This window comes from Petromyzon marinus, chromosome 42 (assembly GCF_048934315.1).
Source record: "Petromyzon marinus isolate PM22_M1 ecotype Great Lakes invasive population chromosome 42, UKy_Petmar_22M1.pri1.0, whole genome shotgun sequence".
In the NCBI taxonomy this organism is placed as follows: Eukaryota; Metazoa; Chordata; class Hyperoartia; order Petromyzontiformes; family Petromyzontidae; genus Petromyzon; species Petromyzon marinus.
In genome coordinates this window covers 4148694-4169423 of record NC_133708.1, presented here as the reverse complement: position 1 = coordinate 4169423, position 20730 = coordinate 4148694, and the positions used below count along the sequence as shown (strand labels likewise).

The 20730-nt window shown below is 45.2% G+C and overlaps 1 protein-coding gene and 1 long non-coding RNA gene across 2 annotated transcripts; both read left to right on the top strand.

The window, feature by feature from the left end:
• The first annotated feature begins 1454 nt into the window (after nucleotides 1-1454).
• Nucleotides 1455-3601, top strand: LOC142930581 (protein-arginine deiminase type-4-like). The gene is made up of 2 exons (XM_076073442.1): nucleotides 1455-1969; nucleotides 2793-3601. The coding sequence occupies exons 1-2, from the start codon at nucleotides 1967-1969 to the stop codon at nucleotides 3030-3032; spliced, it is 243 nt and encodes an 80-aa protein (XP_075929557.1). The 5' UTR covers nucleotides 1455-1966; the 3' UTR covers nucleotides 3033-3601.
• An 8885-nt stretch (nucleotides 3602-12486) lies between these two features.
• On the top strand, nucleotides 12487-19035 carry LOC142930582 (uncharacterized). Its single transcript, XR_012946540.1, has 3 exons — nucleotides 12487-12915; nucleotides 16487-16700; nucleotides 16843-19035. It is a non-coding gene; the product is annotated as an uncharacterized LOC142930582 (long non-coding RNA).
• Nucleotides 19036-20730: the final 1695 nt, after the last annotated feature.

The following is a 20730-nucleotide window of genomic DNA, read 5'->3' as shown; positions in this document are numbered from 1 at the left end:
ACTGAAATGCGCTGGCAGTGGCTTCGCCATCATCATCATCGCCTCTCCACCAGATGGGCACACACAGCTCATTCGGGTCACCCCTTATGGGGATGCTACGATATAAAGTACGATGTCATGTCCACGATAATCACACTGTCCGTTTAACAAAAATATAATTTCCGTCGCTCGTGCCGTATACTGGGCTCTTGTTTAATAAAAATGATAAAATATATCATCACAGTAAGTCCTCGTTTAAGGCGGTAGATGCGTTCCTGATAAGTGCTGCTTCAAACTAAAAACTAGTTTTAAGCGAAAAACTATTTCCACACTAAAAATGTAAACAACAGTTTGGCGAGATATGATGTGCACACGGGGAGTAACATGGCGGGATAAATAACTGAGGCTACACCGCCGTGTTACTGTATCATTCCGCGTACTGTATCACACCATTCAGCCATGCAGCTCAAGAAAGTAGTTCGACGTCGACTGCTCAGAAAACCGCGTTATAACGGCGCTCATTCCATGTTATAACGGCGCTCATGCCATGTTATAACGGCGCTCATGCCGTGTTATAATGGGAGCATTCAGCATTATAACGCCGCTCATTCTGCGTGATAATGGGAGCATTCCGCTTTATAATGGGAGCGTTCTGCGTTATAACGGGAGTGTTCCGCGTTATAACGGTGCGCATTCCGCATTTGAGGGTGCAAGAGGGATTTTAGTGTTTTACATTCATTAGACATGTTATCATTAGGTTATTTTTTGTAACACCGATATCTTCAATTACATATGTTAAATATAAGTTGATCATTAAATCAATAGCAATATCACTAAAATGTATTTTTTCCTGGCTAAAGCCACAACCATAGGATGTAAGTTTTAGTACTCGAATTATAAATGTGAGTTTACTCTTCAACACATCGGCGTGCTGAACTAGTAACCAATTGGCATATTTTGTTTGCGTGACAAACCTTACTAATTGGCTGTCGGGTGGTGGCGGGTTTAACGACATGTATATTTACGCAATCTAATCCAACAAAAAACCTCTCATGGATATTGGCCGTGGAAGCTCTACTACGTGTTAAACACACTGATACCTGTCGCTACGATCCACTTCACCTCGTCTGACCCCAACCGTTATGTACACAGAGGTAACGCTGCACTGCCCCTTTGATACCTCGTGGCAATGCAGGTTACCGAACAGTGAGTAGTTAACACCTCTACACTATCATCACGAGTGATTGCCCTCCCAGCCGCTGTACAGATATACGATGATCCCTCGATTAACGATGTTAACTGGGTCCACGAAAACCATCGTTACTTGACATCATGAATCGAATATAGGAAATACACGTTGAAGGCTTAATTTGTTAAAAGACGACCAGAAGTTGATCTTTTTCACCCTAAAAATATAGGTTATAATATTTAAACACGCAATTTTAATAAATACACGTTGTAGGAACACATTAGAGCATTAATATGAATAGAAAAATGGATAAATAATGAATAGAGCATACAATAAAATGTCATACCTTTGGCTAAGAACATGGATAGCGGTTTAAGGGGTTGTTGGAGCTGAGGTTGGCTGAGTCCACTTGGGACCGCTCCGATTGGCCGAAATGGGCGGCCGTGTGATATCGTAAAACCGTATCGTTCATTGAAAATGTATCGTTAATAGAAATGGGACTATGGGAGGCGGATTGTTAATCGATGGAATCATAGACCGAGGGACCACTGAACGTACGCAGCGGTGGAGACAGCGCCGTTAACAGCTTGCTGGGGTTGGGGAGGCACCTGCCACACAGCCTTGAAGCGACGCGATCCCCGGCTCCCCATTTATCTGTCCTGTGTGTGGTGGCAGCGCTGCATCGACTGGAACCGTGACGTGCTCAAGAGGGAGCTGGGCCTGGAGGAGGCGGACATTATCGAGCTCCCCGTGCTCTTCTTCCTCAACTAGAGCAAGGCCGAGGCCTACTTCTCCAACATGGTGCGTGTGGCTGCCCTCATTGTCGTTGTTGCTGCTGCAATGTTGCGTGGCAAACCTCGGGTTCACGTCCCCTGCGACCGGTCGAGAATGCAAAACGCGACGGAAGCCGTGCGCTTGGCGAGCGATAACAGCCTCGCCACCACAGGTGCAAGTTAACACGTAGTAGTAGCAGAGCTTTCACGACCAATATTGTCCATAATAAGAGGTTTTTTGGGTTAGATCGCATAAATATAAATGTCGTCAAATCCGCCACCACCCGACACAGCCAATATATCTTATATTTACATAGCGCTGTTATCTACAGCGCTTTACAAGGATTATGAGTGGTACAATTCGGGTAACGAAAAGTGATTTGGCGGATAGGGTTTGGGGTATGGGGAGGGCGGTTTGTGAGTACCGGAATTATGGGGGTGCTAAGGGATGGAGGGAAGGATGGGCCTGGGAGAAGAGGTGGGTCTTGAGGGAGGAGCGGAAACTAGAGAGGGTGCTTGCTTAATTAGTAAGGTTCAGTACGTAAACAAAACATGCCAATTCGTTAGGAGTTCAGCACACCGGTGTTTTGGAGAGTTAAACCCACAACATTTACAATGAGTACGATGTTTCACCAATAATTACAATTAGCATCATAAGGGGACGGCCAGAATTGGCGAAACGTCGTATTCTTTATTGTGGAAAGGTGAACACGGCAAAGACGTTTCTAACAAACCGTTATAAACTGCGAGACACTCAGCCGATTAGTGCGGTTGGCTACATACGCTGCTAACAAAGTTAAACATACACACGTGAAAAAAAATTCACCTCTTGCACGTGTTACGACTCGCAGGTGAACATGGTGGTGCTGAACAAGGAGCTGGCCATCCCCAAGCCGTTTGGTCCGATCATCGACGAGCAGTGCGCCCTCGAGACCAGCGTGTGTTCGCTGATCGAGCCCCTCGGCCTGCGCTGCTCCTTCGTGGACGACCTCCTGTCGCACCACGTGAAGAAGGGCGAGGTCCACTGCGGCTCCAACACGCGCCGAGCGCACTTCGCCGCCACGCATTGGTGGGATGTGGGCCCCCTGTGAGGCCCCAGCCACCACGTACCCACGGGGTCGGGACGGTGCCCGCGAGGGCCACCGCCGTACTGACGGAGAGTTTTGCTGCGTACGTTTTCGCGTTTTTATTGTGCTTCATAGCCCTCTCTCTATGTCTGTGGTTTTTTTTATGGTTGCACTGCGCATTGTTGGGCACGATGTCTCCGACGTTTTCTGGGAACTTCTTCAGTTTCACGAGAGCTCCTGAAGAAGCCGAACGTGTACGTGTGTTAGCCGACCGTGCTAATCGGTGGTACAGGGGAAGGACAACAAACATGGTACAAGAACATGGTATGACCCGAAAACACATTGGAAAGAGGGAGATTTGCCAATTTTGGACAGGTCCAAGCAGTCGCTTAAAAGGTCCCCAGCTACCGTACGTGTACAATGAAATCCTGATGAACATGCATTTTTTAAAATCTACAAAATAAACGGACATATGTTTGTTTCACTAATGAGCAGCTTACTGTGCTGTTTGGAACAATATTTGCCAGAAGCACGTGTTTAAGTGGGTGAGCGTCAATATGGTTTCGGGTGAATAAAATGAAGCTCATCTTTCACTTGCCCTCCTGTGCTCCATTTAGCCTGCTCATTACAATGTGTATGGATTGCCTCATATAGGCAAGAGGTCTCCATGAACACTGTGGGGTGGGTCCCTTCACCATAACCCAGCGACATGATGCAAAAGCAATCGCTGTATGTTGCCGTAGTGGATTTTGAGGTAACGAACTCCAGTATTAAACAGCCTATAGGCAGAGCAACCAAGATGTAATTCTAATGTGGTGATGTAGACCTATTATTATTTACGTATAATCCACCATGAAAGCAATTTTTTTAAGTGATACTGTGTTGAGTTGCATTCATCAATAAGTCATGTGACGTACGGTGAATTGGACACGACGCATTGAGTGTAGAGTTGGGGGGGGTGGTTGGAACGCTTTACACATTTGCTACGGCAAATGATGTCCGTGCAAAAATATATATTTCCGAACTCAAACTGTCTTTCCTCAGCTGTCCATTAAGTTTCAGTTTATTTTGCATGACCCTGTGAGTCAAGAAGCTCTCGAATCGTGTTTCATCAACAAAAACAACACCACCACTTCCTCCGACATATGCAACAAGTGACGGTAAAAATAAACCAATAATAAACAATAACACATAAGCGAAGTAAAAAAATAGATAGAAAATTATAATCGCAATATACAAATTATCTTCATTTTTTTTCAATTATGTATCTCTAAAAACACGCATTTTTAATCTGTCATATTAATTGTAATGTAGACTGAGCCTAAAACACGATGGCATTATATTAAGGAATAAAAAACACAGCATCCATAACGTAGTGTAAACAACGCACAGAAAGTGGTCTCTTAAGGCAAATAATATTTATGCCTCATCTAACTAAGAAACACTGGCAGTTCCACAGATTAAGCAACCTCAGACAATTCATAAACACCCTAACAATACTCTTTGGTTCTATTGGGTAAAGTCACGTAGGTAAAAAATAAAATAACAAAAATCACGACGTTTCGGCCACAACACAAGCGGCCTTCATCAGGTGAAGGGACGAGACTGTCTGGAGGACAGCGCTGGAGTGAAAAAAGCCATGCTCAGATCGCAACCTTTAAGCTGTGTGAGAAGAAACAAAGCGCCTTGACAAAGGAATTAGCATATAATTTAGCATTGAAATGGCTCATTGAAATATCTAAGTTAAAGTATATACATCCGCAGAGGCACCCCTTGACAAAGGAATTAGCATAGAATTTAGCATTGAAATAGCTGAGTGATTAGCTTGTAACTGGTCACAGAAATAGCTATGTTAAAGTCAGAGCATATACATTCACCGAGGCACCTAGTACAAATCAAACAGGAGAATTCAGCGAAATACAACCACGCCCAGACCGCGGACCTTTAAACTGTGTGCGAGCAAACAAGGTGTCCTGACAAAGAAATTAGCATAAAAATTAGCATTTGATTGGCCGATTTTAGAAAAGAGGTGGTGTACGTGCCGGTGGACTTGCCGTTTGGCGCGGGGGGGGGGGGAGGAGTTTACCTATTGATCGTGTGAAAAGGGAATTTATAAGAGCTGCGAAAGTTTGGGGTACCACTACTTGAAAAATATACTGTACCATTGAAATTAGTTTAATGTTTAGTTCGATTTAGAACATCTTTCCAATGGTTGCTTAATTTGAAACCATCTTCTCGGTTGAATTTGTGTCTGTGTTTGTAGATCTGAATTGCCTCGTGAACAAATCTCTGATAAAAACCCTGGTATCGGAGAATTTGTTTGATTTGTACTAGGTGCCTCGGTGAATGTATATGCTCTGACTTTAACATAGCTATTTCTGTGACCAGTTACAAGCTAATCACTCAGCTATTTCAATGCTAAATTCTATGCTAATTCCTTTGTCAAGGGGTGCCTCTGCGGATGTGTATACTTTAACTTAGCTATTTCAATGAGCCATTTCAATGCTAAATTATATGCTAATTCCTTTGTCAAGGCGCTTTGTTTCTTCTCACACAGCTTAAAGGTCGTGATCTGAGCGTGGCTTTTTTCACTCCAGCGCTGTCCTCCAGACAGTCTCGTCCCTTCACCCGATGAAGGCCGCTTGTGTTGTGGCCGAAACGTCGTGATTTTTGTTATTTTATTTTTTACCTACGTGACTTTACCCAATAGAACCAAAGAGTATGGATCCTAGCAGTCACGAAAGCTTTAAATCTAGAACCCTAACAATATACAGTGTCAGTTTTAAGTTGATTACAGTGTTATCAAGTTGTACATACCTACGCATGTCTAGTTCAATTGTTTGTCAGATGCAGTTCCAACATAGTTATGCACAGCAAAGAGAAATGCAAAATCCCTCAAACACTTTTATTCAAACCAATATATTTACATAAAGTCACAAAAAGGGAGCTTGTTTACCCTCCGCAATAAAATCACATTTCAATATACCAATTATTGGGCTCTTAATAGCAATGCGTCATAGAAAACCCTGGTGAGGCTTTGTTCGCCTCTATGTCTCTCTCTCCCCGTGGGTACGTGGATTTTTCTCCGGGTCCTAGGGTTTTTCCCTCCACATTTAGAATCAACATGCGCTTAAGGAGTATTTGGCTGCTATCAATTCCCACGTGACGATCAGCCACTTCGTTGAGCTATCATTTGTGGCCAGGTCGCTTCTTAAAATAGCTACCACAGCTCAGTGGGGCCTTACCTGGTAAAATAAAAAATACAATGGTTTCTTTATCGTTTCCTCGAGTCTCATCAGGAGGTTGTGCCCTGTGTAAAAAAAACTTAGGTGTACAGTACCACGGAAGTCGATTGTCCATCAGCATGTCACTGTGCGCAGTTTATGGTGTCCGTACCGTGTGTGCTAATCCACGCATATGCATGCCCCCTCAGGGCCTGTGGCTTATAAGATTTGGCGAGAATGTCATGCGGCCACATGCACGGTTATAGCGGAGGCGGTGGCTTTACTGTGCATGCTTCACAATGGTTTATGTTTCCTAGTTACCTTCCCACGCTTCAGCATCGCTCTTGGCTAAGGGATGTCAATGTTCTGTAATTCAAGATATTTCAGGTCTTGTGTAAATTGCAAAGTGAATAGTTGATGACATTTTCTTCGCAATAAAGTGTACTTTCTAACAATGCCCAAAACCCATTCAAGTTGATTACTGATTTGCAACTTTCTGTATGTGCGATGAACTTATTTCGCACCGTATTTAGCCAATGGTGCTAATCGGAGGTGTGATTAGTGCAGAGGAATAATATCCTCTCATTCATGGATATACTGTTCTATTTGTCAGGTACAGCCCACTGAGCTATGATCTGTTCGTCAAAGGTGATTTGGCCGGGCCTGAATTACGTTTTGGTAGAAAGGCAGTTGCTCTTGATAACTGAGGGATAATTCGAATTTTTTTCGGACCAAATATCACTACAAACTGCCACTATCAACACCAGAATCGGACCCAATGGAGTGCATTGGGAAATCACCTGCTTTTTCACACACACAGGGACGAATGCAATGCTTTTGGCTTTTCTTGAAGCACTCCTGTATCAACTTACTAAAAAATGTTTTTTTTTTACCAGGTAAGGCCCACTGAGCTGTATAGCTCTTTTTCAGACGTGACCTGGCTATTACAAATGACAGCTCAACGAAGTGGCTTATCACGTGGAAATTTATAGCAGCCAGAGGACCTAGGGAAAAAATCCATGGGGAGATAGACACGCAAACTCCAAATATACAGCAGGCATCAGGGTCGGGATCGAACCCACAACCCCCTGTATACCAGGCGAGGTAGTTAACATCTCGCCACCGCAATGCCCTTGCTGTCAATTCCATAGCTACACATAAATGTTACTGAGGGGCCTTGCTGTGACTCATGCTGGTGCCCATAAGAATTTAAAGTTACGTGAATGACTGTCATATCGACTTCCGTGGGCTGATGCCCAGGTCACTCTTGCAAATGAGGCTCTATCCTAGCGTCTTCAATCCTCATGTGGTTAAACAAAATAAACTTGAGACTTGCATTCTTAAATGCAGGGAGGTTGCGATGCTGTGTTAAAGTACAAAATGGATACTGATGTCTCGTGATGGAACATCAATAGTAGAAGAATCAGGATATCATTTAGGGGAAGAGGCGCAAGAATGTGAATAATATAATTCAAATGTATAATGCGCATTCCATCCTAGGTTCCCAATGCGCAATGCATGAAAAGCAGGAAACAAAAATAAAGACAGGCCAACTGACCAAACTATAGAGGGTAGGCCACTTTAAAAAGAGATGGGTTTTCAAAGCAGACTTAAATGTCTACCGACTGCCTGATTTCAAGTGGCAAGGCGTTCCAAAGCTTGGGTGCAAAGCTAACAAAGCCGACTGACCACTAATTCCAACTGCAGCAGAAAATAACTTCAACTCGTAACGCGCCGCAGTTATTCACTCGCTCTTGAAGCGAGAGAACGTCTCGAGAAGAGCGTGCAGGAACCACAGACAAGTGGGAATGCAGCAGCAGCCAAGCAGTGAGCCGGCGCCAGCAAATGCTCAAGCTCTGGGATCCTCACTATATTGGGGAGTTGTAACTAGATTCGTGTTTAAGTAGGAGGAAACGAGCTCTTGGAGAAAACCCATATATGCACTAAACCAAAAACTAAAGTTGATTTATTTATTTTACCACTTAAGGCCCACTGAGCTGTCAGAAGCGACCTGGCTACCACAAATGATAGCTCAACGAAGTGGCTTTGTCACGTGAAAATGTAAAGCAGATAAATAGTTGATTATCGATAATCCGGCTGCTTCCAACATTATCCAGCTGTCCCGGGCCAATCCGACAAAACCGCTCCAAAGGCTGTGACCCAGTCCAGGTATCGCCACCGTGTGCATGTGTAGAGTAGTGAAATACGCGGTGCGCACAGTTAACCCAGGGCAACTGAGGGCAAACAGGTGCGCATGAGGTTTGCACGGGCAAACCGCCAGTTGTTAAGGGGCAACCAGGTGCAAACGGAGTCGACCGGTTGTGCACGCTGAGACCGGAGGTGTTGCCAGGGAGACGGGAGATACTGGTTGATTGATGGGCTGACAGGCGCTAGCCTGGCGACAGCTTAAAGAGACGCACGAGAGGTCTTGGATAATTAGCAGAGGAATTAAAATAAGGGAGTGTGCGTGAGCGGAGCGGGGGAGTTGTTGCCGGGGACCAAGTGTGAAGACATCTCGCCGCAGCCGCTCCAGCCGTCAAAGGAACCTCAACCCTTATGCCGTCGCCAGGCGGGTGATAGTGATTCCCTCACCTGGGACAGACGGGTGAGCGGGTCTGAGGGAGCGTAGGTGAGGGCAGCGGTCGAGGTGTAGAGTTGCTGTGTGTGGAGACGCTGCATGCGGAGACCCTGTGTGCGAAGTTGCTGAGAGCAGAGCTGCTGAGCGCAGGATAAGGGAGGCGAAAGGTAGATAAGAGTGGGGAGAAGTTAACCATAAGTGATCATATAGATTAGTGGTTCGTAACCTTATTGGAGGTACTGAACCCTGCAAGCTTCATCAGTGCATTCACCGAAACCTTCGTAATTGGAAAAATAAAATATGATTTCTTCAAAACATAGGTATATATTTTATTAGTGCACAAAATTAACCATGCATCAGTTGCACACAAAATCACTGTGTTCAAAGAACAAAACCAACAAAACATGAATTTCACACAAAAACATAACTCAGTGAATATTTACTGCAAATCAATGTGGCTTTTGCTGTTGCCTTTCAGATACAAGTTCAGAAATGCGCGGCTTCACCTTGGCAAGTGCCACTCTCATATCATTTTCGCAACAAAGTCTGTTCCTTTTCTTAGTTTTGGTCTACCATCCTCGAAAAAGATTGCTCGCAAAGATACGTTGTAACAGTGTGAGTATCTCAAGGGCTTTCTTAGCAATTAGAGGGTATGGTACGATTTGGTGACACCAAAACGTTGAGAGCGTTGTTGTTCTGAAGAGTTGCTGTTGAAGCTGGCTCTGCTGAAGTTCAATGATTTCCTCGAGGTATTCATCGTTGACATCTGCTGTCGCAACACTAAACGTGAACGGCTGTCTCACCCATGCTGGATATGACTCTGTGGTGGGGAAGTATCCGTCGAGAGACTTTGCGAGCTCATCTAAGTGCATGGCAATTGCTTGCTTCAGCTCCCCAGGTACAGAAATGTCTCCAATTCCAGACACGTCTTCGATCTTACTTACACAGTCGTCCAGCAGGGAGAAGTTTGTGAAGTTATCATTCTCTGTTCGTCATTTCCATAAAGGGAGCTTTTTTTTAAACTCCTTCAGGTTTTCTTCCGCTTCAATGATGTTGACTCCACCACCCTGCATCTGTCGATTGAGATGATTGAGAGCATCGAAAATATCGGCCATGTACGCCAAAATGAGAACGAACTCAGAATTTTCGAAGCAATCTGCATGACAATGTTGGTACTCTCGCAAAAACAGGACTAATTCCACACGCATGGCAAAAACACGATTCAGCACCTTTCCCCGGGATAACCACCGAACGTTAGAATGGTACAGAAGTATCTAGAATTCAGAGCCCATTTCCTTACACAGCTCTTTGAAGATGCGGTGCTTCATAGCACTATTTCGCACGTAGTTCACACACTCAACTACAATTTTTAATACTTCTGGCAGTTTTGGAGGCAAGGTTTTTGTTGCCAACGCATGCCTGTGCAGAACACAGTGCGTAACAATGATGTGTGGTGCATCGGATTTCACCAGCGCTCCAAAACCAGTGTCGTCCCAGCATGGCTGGAGCTCCGTCCGAACAAACTGCAGAAACTATATTCCACGAAAGATCGTTACAAAATAAAAAAAATATTCCTTCATCACGTCGTCTTTCATATTGCCCACGAATACAAGCTGGCTTAGATTGGAAACGTCAGTGGTCTCGTCGAGTTGGAGGCTGAATTTTATTGGGCTTGAAATCAGAACTACTTGAGCCAAGCTCTCATCGCTCATGTCGTCTTATCTTCAGCAGCTTTTCCCAGCATGATATTCGCCATCTTCAACGCAGCTGGTTTTACGAGTGTTTCACCAATGGTGTGTGGTTTGCCCTGCTTTGCGATCAGGTACGCAACTGTGATGCTGTGACGATCGGTTTGTCGATGGGTACAAAGCCGAGAACAGGCAGAGTAGCCTTTTCATCGAATCTGGCTCTCTTCACCTTGAATTCAGCGAGCGTTGTGTTCTTGTATTTCCCATCTCCATGCAGCTTTAGGAAGTGTTCCTTTAGTTTTGCCGGTGCTAGACTAGAAATGCTCAACTTGGCATTGCAAATCATGCATTGAGGACGCTGACTCCTATCACGTTCCTTTATACACGTGAATCCATATTGTACATATTCGTCCAACCACTTTCTTTTTTTGCTCGACATAGTTAGTATGAAGGGATTGAAAGATTAAAAGAAAATCACAAATGACGTAAAATCACAACAGCCACAAGTCGACTACTGAGCACACCAAGTTCCTGATCACGCAATGTGGCGTGATCAGCTGCAGCCAATGATGGCCAAGCGGAGCGTGACGTCACGACTAATACAAGTGGGCTGAATTTATTTTGTGTAACACTTGTAATCTAACACAGCGAAGAAAAATTGTGTGTTGCCAATTTTTTGACGGCTGACAAAAACGGCCCGACATTGCTAGTGCGAACCGGGCTGCTATACTGTGTGTGTCTTGACCCCTGCCGAACCCCGGAGAGTGACTCAACGAACCCCTGGGGTTCGATCGAACCCAGCTTAAGAACCACTGATATAGATAGTTATAGGAGTGCCTACAACTGGTGCAAGAATAGGTGAATAAAGTGTAAGTAGGTGACTTGTTACGTGTTGGTGTGAGTAATTTTTGAAGACACTACACATAGTTCCATTGATAGTTCCATTTATTAGGTATAGCCATGTGAGTCATTCGGCTCGTGAATCGGGTGCAACCGCAACAAACACAAAAATAAACAAGAAAACATCTTAAAGTGACTATGCGACTGTGCAAACAGAAAATGCAGGAAAAAACATCTAAATATTCCTGAAAAAGCACCGTACACCAACACTGTGTGCAAAAATCCCAGTGGGATGCAAGTCAAACAACAACAACAACCACAAGACAACTTAGATTAAGGCCATCAGTCTAACTCCGTACTACAATAAACAAAAACATGGCCAAACCAAAAAACGTTTTCGAAATCACCAAAACATGACACACAAAGTAGCTATGCTTGATTTCAGTGTCAAATATATACACTACATTATACACTACATACAATAATACTGCGCTCATATACATAAACCCATGTAGTCTTCGAAATTGGAGTGGTAAGTACGATACAGTAAATAGAGTAACTTTTTTTAAAGTTGGATGTTCATTTTTGTCCATTGTATGTTAATGTCTGACAATTTCATACAGTAAACAAATAAAAAAAACATATAACACCTAAAAACATGTCATACAAGAATGTGCAAAAATCATCTATTTTAAATAATTATTTAGTGATTAATTATCCGGAGTTTTTGAAAATCTGGCGTCCCCTCCCTCGTGGATAATCGATGATCGACTCTAAACGCGTGATGTTGATTTTAAATGTGGAAGGAAAAACCGGAGGGCACGGAGAAAAATCCATGCGACCACGGGGAGAGAGACACTGCAAACTCCAAATATACAGCAGGGGTCAGGGTCGGAATTGAACCCACGACCTCCTGCATACAAAGCGAGGTAGTTAATATCTCTACGGGGAGAGACACGCAAACTCCAAATATACAGCAGGGGTCAGGGTCTAACCCACGACCTCCTGTATACCAGGCGAGGTAGTTAACATCTCTACGGGAGGAGAGACACGCAAACTCCAAATATATAGCAGGGGTCAGGGTCGGGATCGAACCCACGACCTCCCGTATACCAAGCGAGGTAGTTAACATCTCTTAGCCACCGCGACGCCCTCTATCTCACACAGACGGAGCAGGTGGAGTCCACGTTTGACGGCCTCAAGGTGCACCTAGCCTGGCACAAAAGGGGCCGTGGCCATCACGGCCGCAGGAACAGCCCACGGGAGACGAAACGCCATCGATTCAAGAATCGCGATAGCGAATCGCTCACACCGAACGCCTCGGAATCGACAGTCGACGCCGTCGAGTGGTGACGTCACGCACGTGCGACGGCCACTCGGAACGCCAAATGACATCACCGATGACCTCGAACTTCCGAGACCTGAGGGGACTACGAGGGTCCGCGTCAAACCGCGCGTCTGGGCACATGCATCGCCGCTTTTGCGTGCCGTCACGTGAGCTCGCCAGCCGTGCGGGCTCGCACCCTGGCCACATCGAAAGCGAAGGGCGCGGGGCGAGTGACGTCACAGAGTCACAGGTAAGACGTGACGTCACGTTGTGCCCCCCCCCCCCTAACAAACATGCCAGATTTTGATTTAAAGCTTTCGTGACTGCAGTAATTCATATTCTTAGTTTTTTCGGTAAAGTCACATTGAAGAGAAACAACAAAATAATAAAATATATATAAAACAATAAAAAAAATTCTCACGACGTTTCGACCATAACTCAAACGGTCATCTTCAGGTGTGTTGGTTTTCATAAATGTATTTTTAAACGGCGCATTTATTTATTTATAAAAAAAAGACGTTAGCGTCACGCGCAGCGATTTGGCAGTTTACCCAGGACTAGTCCATCTATATTTTGAAAAGAGGAGGGGGGAGACGAAATTTTATAATGTATGCTGTCTGAAAGCCAATGTAAGCGTGAACAATCAATTAAGAACGAAATGGTTTATCAAATCTTTCCATTTCAGTTCTTAATTGATTGTTCACGCTTACATTGGCTTTCAGACAGCATACATTATAAAATTTCGTCTCCCCCCTCCTCTTTTCAAAATATAGATGGACTAGTCCTGGGTAAACTGCCAAATCGCTGCGCGTGACGCTAACGTCCTTTTTTTTATAAATAAATAAATGCGCCGTTTAAAAATAAATTTATGCAAACCAACACACCTGAAGATGACCGTTTGAGTTATGGTCGAAACGTCGTGAGAATTTTTTTTATTGTTTTATATATATTTTATTATTTTGTTGTTTCTCTTCAACGTGACTTTACCGAAAAAACTAAGAATATAAACATGCCAGATGTAGAGGTTTTTAACCTCTTAAAGCTTTCGGTCTAAGGGGCCGTCTCACGGCGTCACAAAAAGTCAGACCCCCCTCAAATATGACGTCACAAAGCTCTGCCCCACCCCCCAAAACCATATTTTCATTTTGAAAGTAAAACATGCTTCAAATCGCTTTAAACTATTGTCATTGTAGTGCGTATTTAATGTGGCGCTGCACTCTGATGTTGTAGGAGAAAAAAGTCTATTTAATTAAGTAGAATGTGTCTATATTTATTTAAGTTGCGCATTTTGATGTGACGTCACATTTCTCAACCCCCCCCCCCTCGTCACATCGGCACAAATGTCTGACCCCCCCCCCCTAGGTGCGTGACGTCATTTATGGACGGCCCCTAAGGTCACGTTGCGGATGAACATTTACAATTTTCCCGTGACAGTTTACGAAAAAGTTTTAGGGTCATTTACATATTTGCAGCATTATAATAATTGTGGTAAGGGAGCGATTTTGACTTAAACTTTAGTGACTGCAGGAATTCATATTCTATGGTTCTTTCGTTAAAGTAACTTTTTTTGGTAAATTCACTTTTTAATCGGTAAAATCACTTTTTAATCGGTAAAATCACTTTTTAATCACTTTTTATATTTTTGCTATCTACCTGACTTACCGAAAGAACCATAGAATAATGGAGACGATGTCACGGGCTGTTGGCTGTGAAAATAAACACGATTCGGAATTACGGATAAATCCGAAATTCAGAATTGCATCCTGAGTACAGATCATTGGCGACAGCCCCAACGTTTGATAAGCTTACAATTATAAATGCTAATCTACAGCCCTTTGGCGATTCACTTCGTTATGAAGGCCGCTCCCCCCATGCAGTGTCTCTCGCGGGGGTTCTTCACCATATTTCACCACGGCTGCTCTGTGTGGGTCGATTAAGGCGCGGAGCATAGAAGTACAGTACAATGATGAATCCTGCTGCACTGTCCTCCTTTTGGCATGGTAGACACAGGGCGGCGAGACGCTGCATGAAGATCGAATAAAAATGTGTCAATAGCGAGTTTAATGCTAGAGATTCATACCTGTCAACCCCTTATCAGTGCCCTACCTTATTACAGACCAATTCAGACATTATTGATTACCCAGTGTCCTTATAAATCTCAACGTTCATCCTACAAAGTCCCATCATAAGGGAGAAACACAAACAAATAGATATTTTGTTGCCCGTATTTAAATGTCTGTATGCCGTACGGACCTGAAAACTCAATTTCCCTGTACAAGAATACGGAGAGAACTGTATGGGTTGACAGGTTTGTAGATTTAGAAGGAAAAAAAAGCAAATTTAAAGTCACGGTTATTCCGACTAATAACGTAGCCTTGTGTTACAACACGCGGTGCATGACGGGAGCCGGCACACGGGGCCACGTCACAGTGCGCGGTGCATGCTGGGGGCTGGCTGTGTGAAGCCGTTGAAGCTATGCACCAAGGCAGGGGGATTTCACACTCCGCTGGTGGTGATGTTTATTTACTGGGCCTGGCAGTTGGTTAAAAAAAAAACACATTCATTCCAACTGAGGTTGAAAGCGTTAATGCGGTTTCATTCACCGCAAGGCCACCGCGGGTGCCCTGGTGGGCCCCAGGGGCCTTAGTCCGGCACCTGACCTGCGGCCCCCACCGACGATACACAAAGAGTGAAAACACCCCCCATTGTCATCATTATCGTGCTGCTGTAAAACCCAACAATGGTTTCAAATGTGTGGTGGCCCTCACCACACTCCCGATGATGTCTTATCGGCGAAAGTGGGCCCCTCCTTCTGAAAATTACTGAAGAACACTGCCATTAATGTATTCCCTCTATTCGTCTATTTCTGTCCGTCTGTAGCGGTAAGTCTCGATAACTCCTTATCGATCCAATACGAATATATATTGCTGTGATTTGTAGTGACTCGCCCTTCAGGAAACACGGCCAGATTGATCAAATAGTTGCCTAAAACTGCACTAAATATAAAAGCCAGCTTCTCACGCATTAACAGACAATGTTCCATCCTTTGACTGCCACTCCACCAATAAAGTGGGTATCATGAACCCAACAATCTCACCTCCGATTAGCACGGTTGGCTACGTACGGTGCAAAAGAAGTTCAACATACATATAACTAGCAGCAGATCTATTAAGTGGTATCACCAATTTATCCCACAAGAACCACGTAAAAATATATAATTTACGACCGAACATCACAATGCAGGACCCTCCTAAATGTGTGTCTTGGTGATTCATTGAGGTGTTGCTGCATAAACTTCGTGCATTTGTTATAGGCCAGGTGTGTCCAAACTTTAATTCCATAAGTGTTTTCAGAATCACCACCACCTCTGTGCTACAGTCCTCACACCTCAGGCCTGCACCTCCACAACACATTACAACACAGTCGATATGGTGTCCAAGACCATTCACTAAATTATATCACGCACTCGCACAAACGAATTAACTTTAGCACTGTCATTTAATTTCAGAGCCACGGTGGTACTTTTTTATATATGTCCTCAGGTTTTTCCCTCCATGTAAAAAAAAAACATGCGTTTAAGAGTATTGGGCTGCTAGAAATGTCCACGTGATAAGCCACTGTATGAGCTCTCATTTGTGATAGCCAGGTTGCTTCTGAAAAAGAGCGTTATAGCTCAGTGGGCCTTACGTGGTAAAATAAAATATAGTTTATAGTTTAATGGTACGATGAAGGGATGCGAGTTCGTGGGCCAGATTTTGCCTCTTAAGAGCCCTGTTGTTGCAGGTGTACATGATGGCGTTTCCACTGCCCCTTGTTCCCAGGTCGCGGATGCTGCCTCCTCACCCCTTGTCCGGCGCGGCACGTGGCGCCGTTCCCTGTCCCCAGCCGCACGCCTCGCCATCCTCCTGGGTCCCCAGAGCTTCAGCCCTGATGCGGAGTCTGCGGGACAGGAGGCACAGGGCCAAGGCAGCCATCCGTCGAATGAAACGCAACCTGACGCCAGCGTCAAAGGCGTGGACGAGGACACGCAACACGGTGCCCGACATGCTGATGGTTATGATGATGGTTATGATGGTCATGATGATGGTTATGATGATGGTTATGATGGTCATGATGATGGTTATGATGAAGGTCATGATGATGGTTATGATGGTCATGATGATGGTTATCATGGCAGGATGTGAGTGCCATGCTCATGCACCTTGACCTGAGACCGGGAGACGTGGTGCTGGAGGCCGGGTCGGGGAGTGGAGCCATGATGCTGATGCTGTCCGGTGCAGGTGACCCCTCCCGCTGCACCGTTTGATTCACCCACGTTTACCACGCCACATTTCACCATGCCGCGCTTCACCGTGGGATACTTCACCGTGCGCCGGGGGTCGGCAACCAGAATAACAAGAAGATACTTTTTTTTCCAATTCGGTAAAATAAAACCTCAATATTTCAAAAGAGCCACAATGGATGTGAATACGAGACGGTGGTCCTTAATAAATAGCGTCACGAAAACAGTCCTTAATGAGCCACAGGTTGGTGACCCCTGTCCATGGCAAACTGGGCTTCCATGGCAAACTGGACTTCCATGGTAAACTGGGTTTCCATGGCAAACTGGACTTCAATGGTCAACTGGACTTCCACGGACAGGGGCCGGCAAACAAAATAACAAGAATAGCCATTTTTTGGAATTCAGTAAAAAAACAACTCTATTTCAAGAGCCACAACACAGTCTCCGGAGCTACAGGTCTTGCCGACCTCTGGCCATGCCACACTTTATAATGCTGCATGAATAAAACGACTTTTTCTCATGTAGCCTTGAACAAACCGTTGGGGTAAGTTCTGTTGGCAAGCACCTATTAATACCTGCACAGCGTACAATGTGGTGGTGTGGTTAGCGCCAGGTCTGGTATTGTTGCCCTTCCTCAGTGCGGATTTTTGGTACATTGTATCAGGTACTCGTTTGAGGCCGACTCGCCCTAGAGGAGGCCCATATCACGTTTTGGATATCCATGGATTGTATGTTGAACTTATTTCGCACCGTACTTAGCCAACCGGGATAATCGGAGGTGCAGGGAAAGATACAACAAACTAAACACAAAATTCAGTTCTAAAGAAATTAGTTTTCAATCTAGATTTAAAGTGCAAAGCTGCAGTGGCGGCGTTAGCGATGGTCGGGAATTGATGCCACATCGCTGGCTTTGTAGGGCAGTATATAAACACACTTTTACAACTATTAAAAAATAAGAATAGGTTAAACACTTTCTGGCAATAAAACAGGTATTAAGATGTTCAAACACCAAATAGAAACCTTTTTCAAGGAATCATGTCTGCATTGTTGTGGTGAACATGTAAACAAACATGCTCTGATAATATATGCATTGTCTTTGAAACTGATTGGCCGACACCAGAGACAGCCTTCTTTAGGGCCTAGTCTCAACCAGTGTTAGGCCAGAGCAAAACGCAAAAAGAGGAACAGCACGAAGACAATGCCACTATCGGAGCATTTAAAGCTCGGGGTGAGCATCTACAAAATGGGACCTTTTTTTCCAGTATCAAAATATGAAAAACTACGAAGAGGTTTTACCCTCTCTGACACTGTTACAACTCGTAGTCAAGCCACTGATTGTATATATGAATGTTGAACTTCTTTCGCACCATACGTAATCATCTGTGCTCATCGGAGGTGCAGTGAGGGAGGGACCAGAAACTAAACACAAAAAGCAGTTCTAAAGAAATTAGTTTTCCATCTCTAAGAAATTAGATTTCAATCTAAGAAATTCGTTTTCAATTAGATTCGACTCGCAACCGCATGATGCGCATCACTTCGACATGGCCCACAAGCAATATCCGTCACTGTGAGCATCTTAGCCGCACTAATCAGGTACTAGAGGGAAATATTTTTGACCTGGCTATAGCATGGTGTTTCTAATTTTAGTCCGCTTCTGTCACAGCCAAAGGCCCTAGCAGTGACAGAACAATTTCTGATTTGCAACCCCACCTAATTTACTCCTGGTATAAGCACAACCGTTTATTATAAACGCGCTGTGCATTGTGGCAGCTGACCGTAAACGCAACGGAGGTGGGCGCACATGTCAGCAAGGTTTATAATAAACGGTTGTGCTTATACCAGGAGTAAATTAGGTGGGGTTTCAAATCAGAAATTGTTCTGTCACTGCTAGGGCCTTCAGCTGTGACAGAAGCGGACTAAAATTAGAAACACCATGTTATAGCCAGGAAAAAAATATTTCCCTCTAGTACCTGATTAGTGCGGCTAAGATGCTCACAGTGATGGATATTGCTTGTGGGCCATGTCGAAGTGATGGGTTTCACGTGGTCGCGAGCCGTATCAAATTGAAACCTCATTTCTTAGATTGAAATGTTGATTTATTAAAGATTGAAATCTAATTTCTTTAGAACTGATCTTTGTGCATTTAGTTTCTGGTCCTTTCCCCCGCACCTCCGATTTGTGCGGTTGGCGACGTATGGCGCAAAAAGAAGTTCAACATACACACGTACACACACAGAGCCCCATACTCTTCTGCGCTACATTTGCATCGGCCACAACACGCCACTTCAGTGGCAGACGGGTGACTGCGCAGCGCCGATGCGGGCGCACTCAGGACCACCTGCCCCACGTGTGCACGTGCGCTTGTGCAGCATCACGCAGGCCGTGGATGTGGCGGCCACCGTTCGGTCAGAGCGGCTGCCGGTGAGCGTCGAGCTAATGCTGGAGGTGTCCCACTGAAGCTGGGTCATCAATTCCCGCGCTGCACAGAGACGGCAGTCCCTACATGAGACCCACGCGGGTCGGCGAGCTGGACGAGGGGGACGGAGGTGAGTGTGGTGCGGCGAGGCCTCAACACCGCCCAGCCCACAGTAGCTGGGTCTGTGCCACGACCTGTGACTGAGCCGTTACCACACTGCTAATGGCACCCGGGCTTTGCTAATGATCTCCTCAGCCAACCTTCACCACGCTACCCACGGAAATTGTCATCCCATGGCTTGTCGATGAACCTTCACACCACCCACAGTAGCTGGCTCCGTGTCACGATCTGTTACTATGCCTTCACCACACTGCTCACGGTGTGGAGAGATGATGACCAATCGTCTGGATTTAAGAAGAGGTATTGAGAGTGGCTGTGTCCACGTTGGTGGGATGCGAGGGCGTGTGTTGTGCCCAGGAGGTCGCGAGGGTTTTGGGCGACAGTAACCCTTCTCCCCTCCCACGTATTTTTTAAACAGGGTTAGAGAAGCCATCGCTTCACTGGTGGGTGGTGGACGCCGCCGTGCCACTGTGGGCGGTGTGTATAAAGGGTAGGCGATCACGTCTGGTGCAGAGGCTCAGGTGAGTTGGCATCGGCAAACTTCATTGCACGTGAGTTCTTAACCATTTTACCCATCCCGAGGCGGTCTGCAAGTTGCTGGTTGCGGTGTCCCGTTCGCCGCCGAATGTCAGAACGTGCAAGCGGTTCGCCGTTAGTTTCATTTAGAGAGGCGTAGCGCTGTTGTTTTTAAAGACATTGCACTCACCGCAGAGAACCGTAGCGACACGACCGAACTCTACGATAGCTGGCGCCAAACTATGCCACATGCCCTCCCACATGACCTTGTGGGAGCCTCGGGTACGTCTTCCGACCTGAAGACGTACCTAATAAAATTATTTTCTTTAGATTTTTTCTCATTATTTCGTTCTGATGACGTACACATACGTCACCGGAATGGGAGAGGGTTAACAGTCAACATAATATTGACTGTTAAGAAACGTAAGTGTGCTCGGGCAGCAGGGCGCATCGTCATTGGCGTGGATGATGATCGGCGATCGAGACTAAAGGAGCAGCGGTTGCCAAAAAAATGGAAACGCGGCCAGGAGAGGACATCCACCACGGAGATGGAGCAAAGGAATCAGTTTGTGTGCTGGAGTTTGGGGAGTTGTTGCATCGTAGGACCTTGAGGGGTGAAAACGGCATGGAGAGATCTTAATACAGCAATGTTTAGATCATGGTCGATGATGATGTGTCAGACTCCCACCTTGCAAGGTGATGAGGTAATCGATAGCAGTACAGTCTAGAGA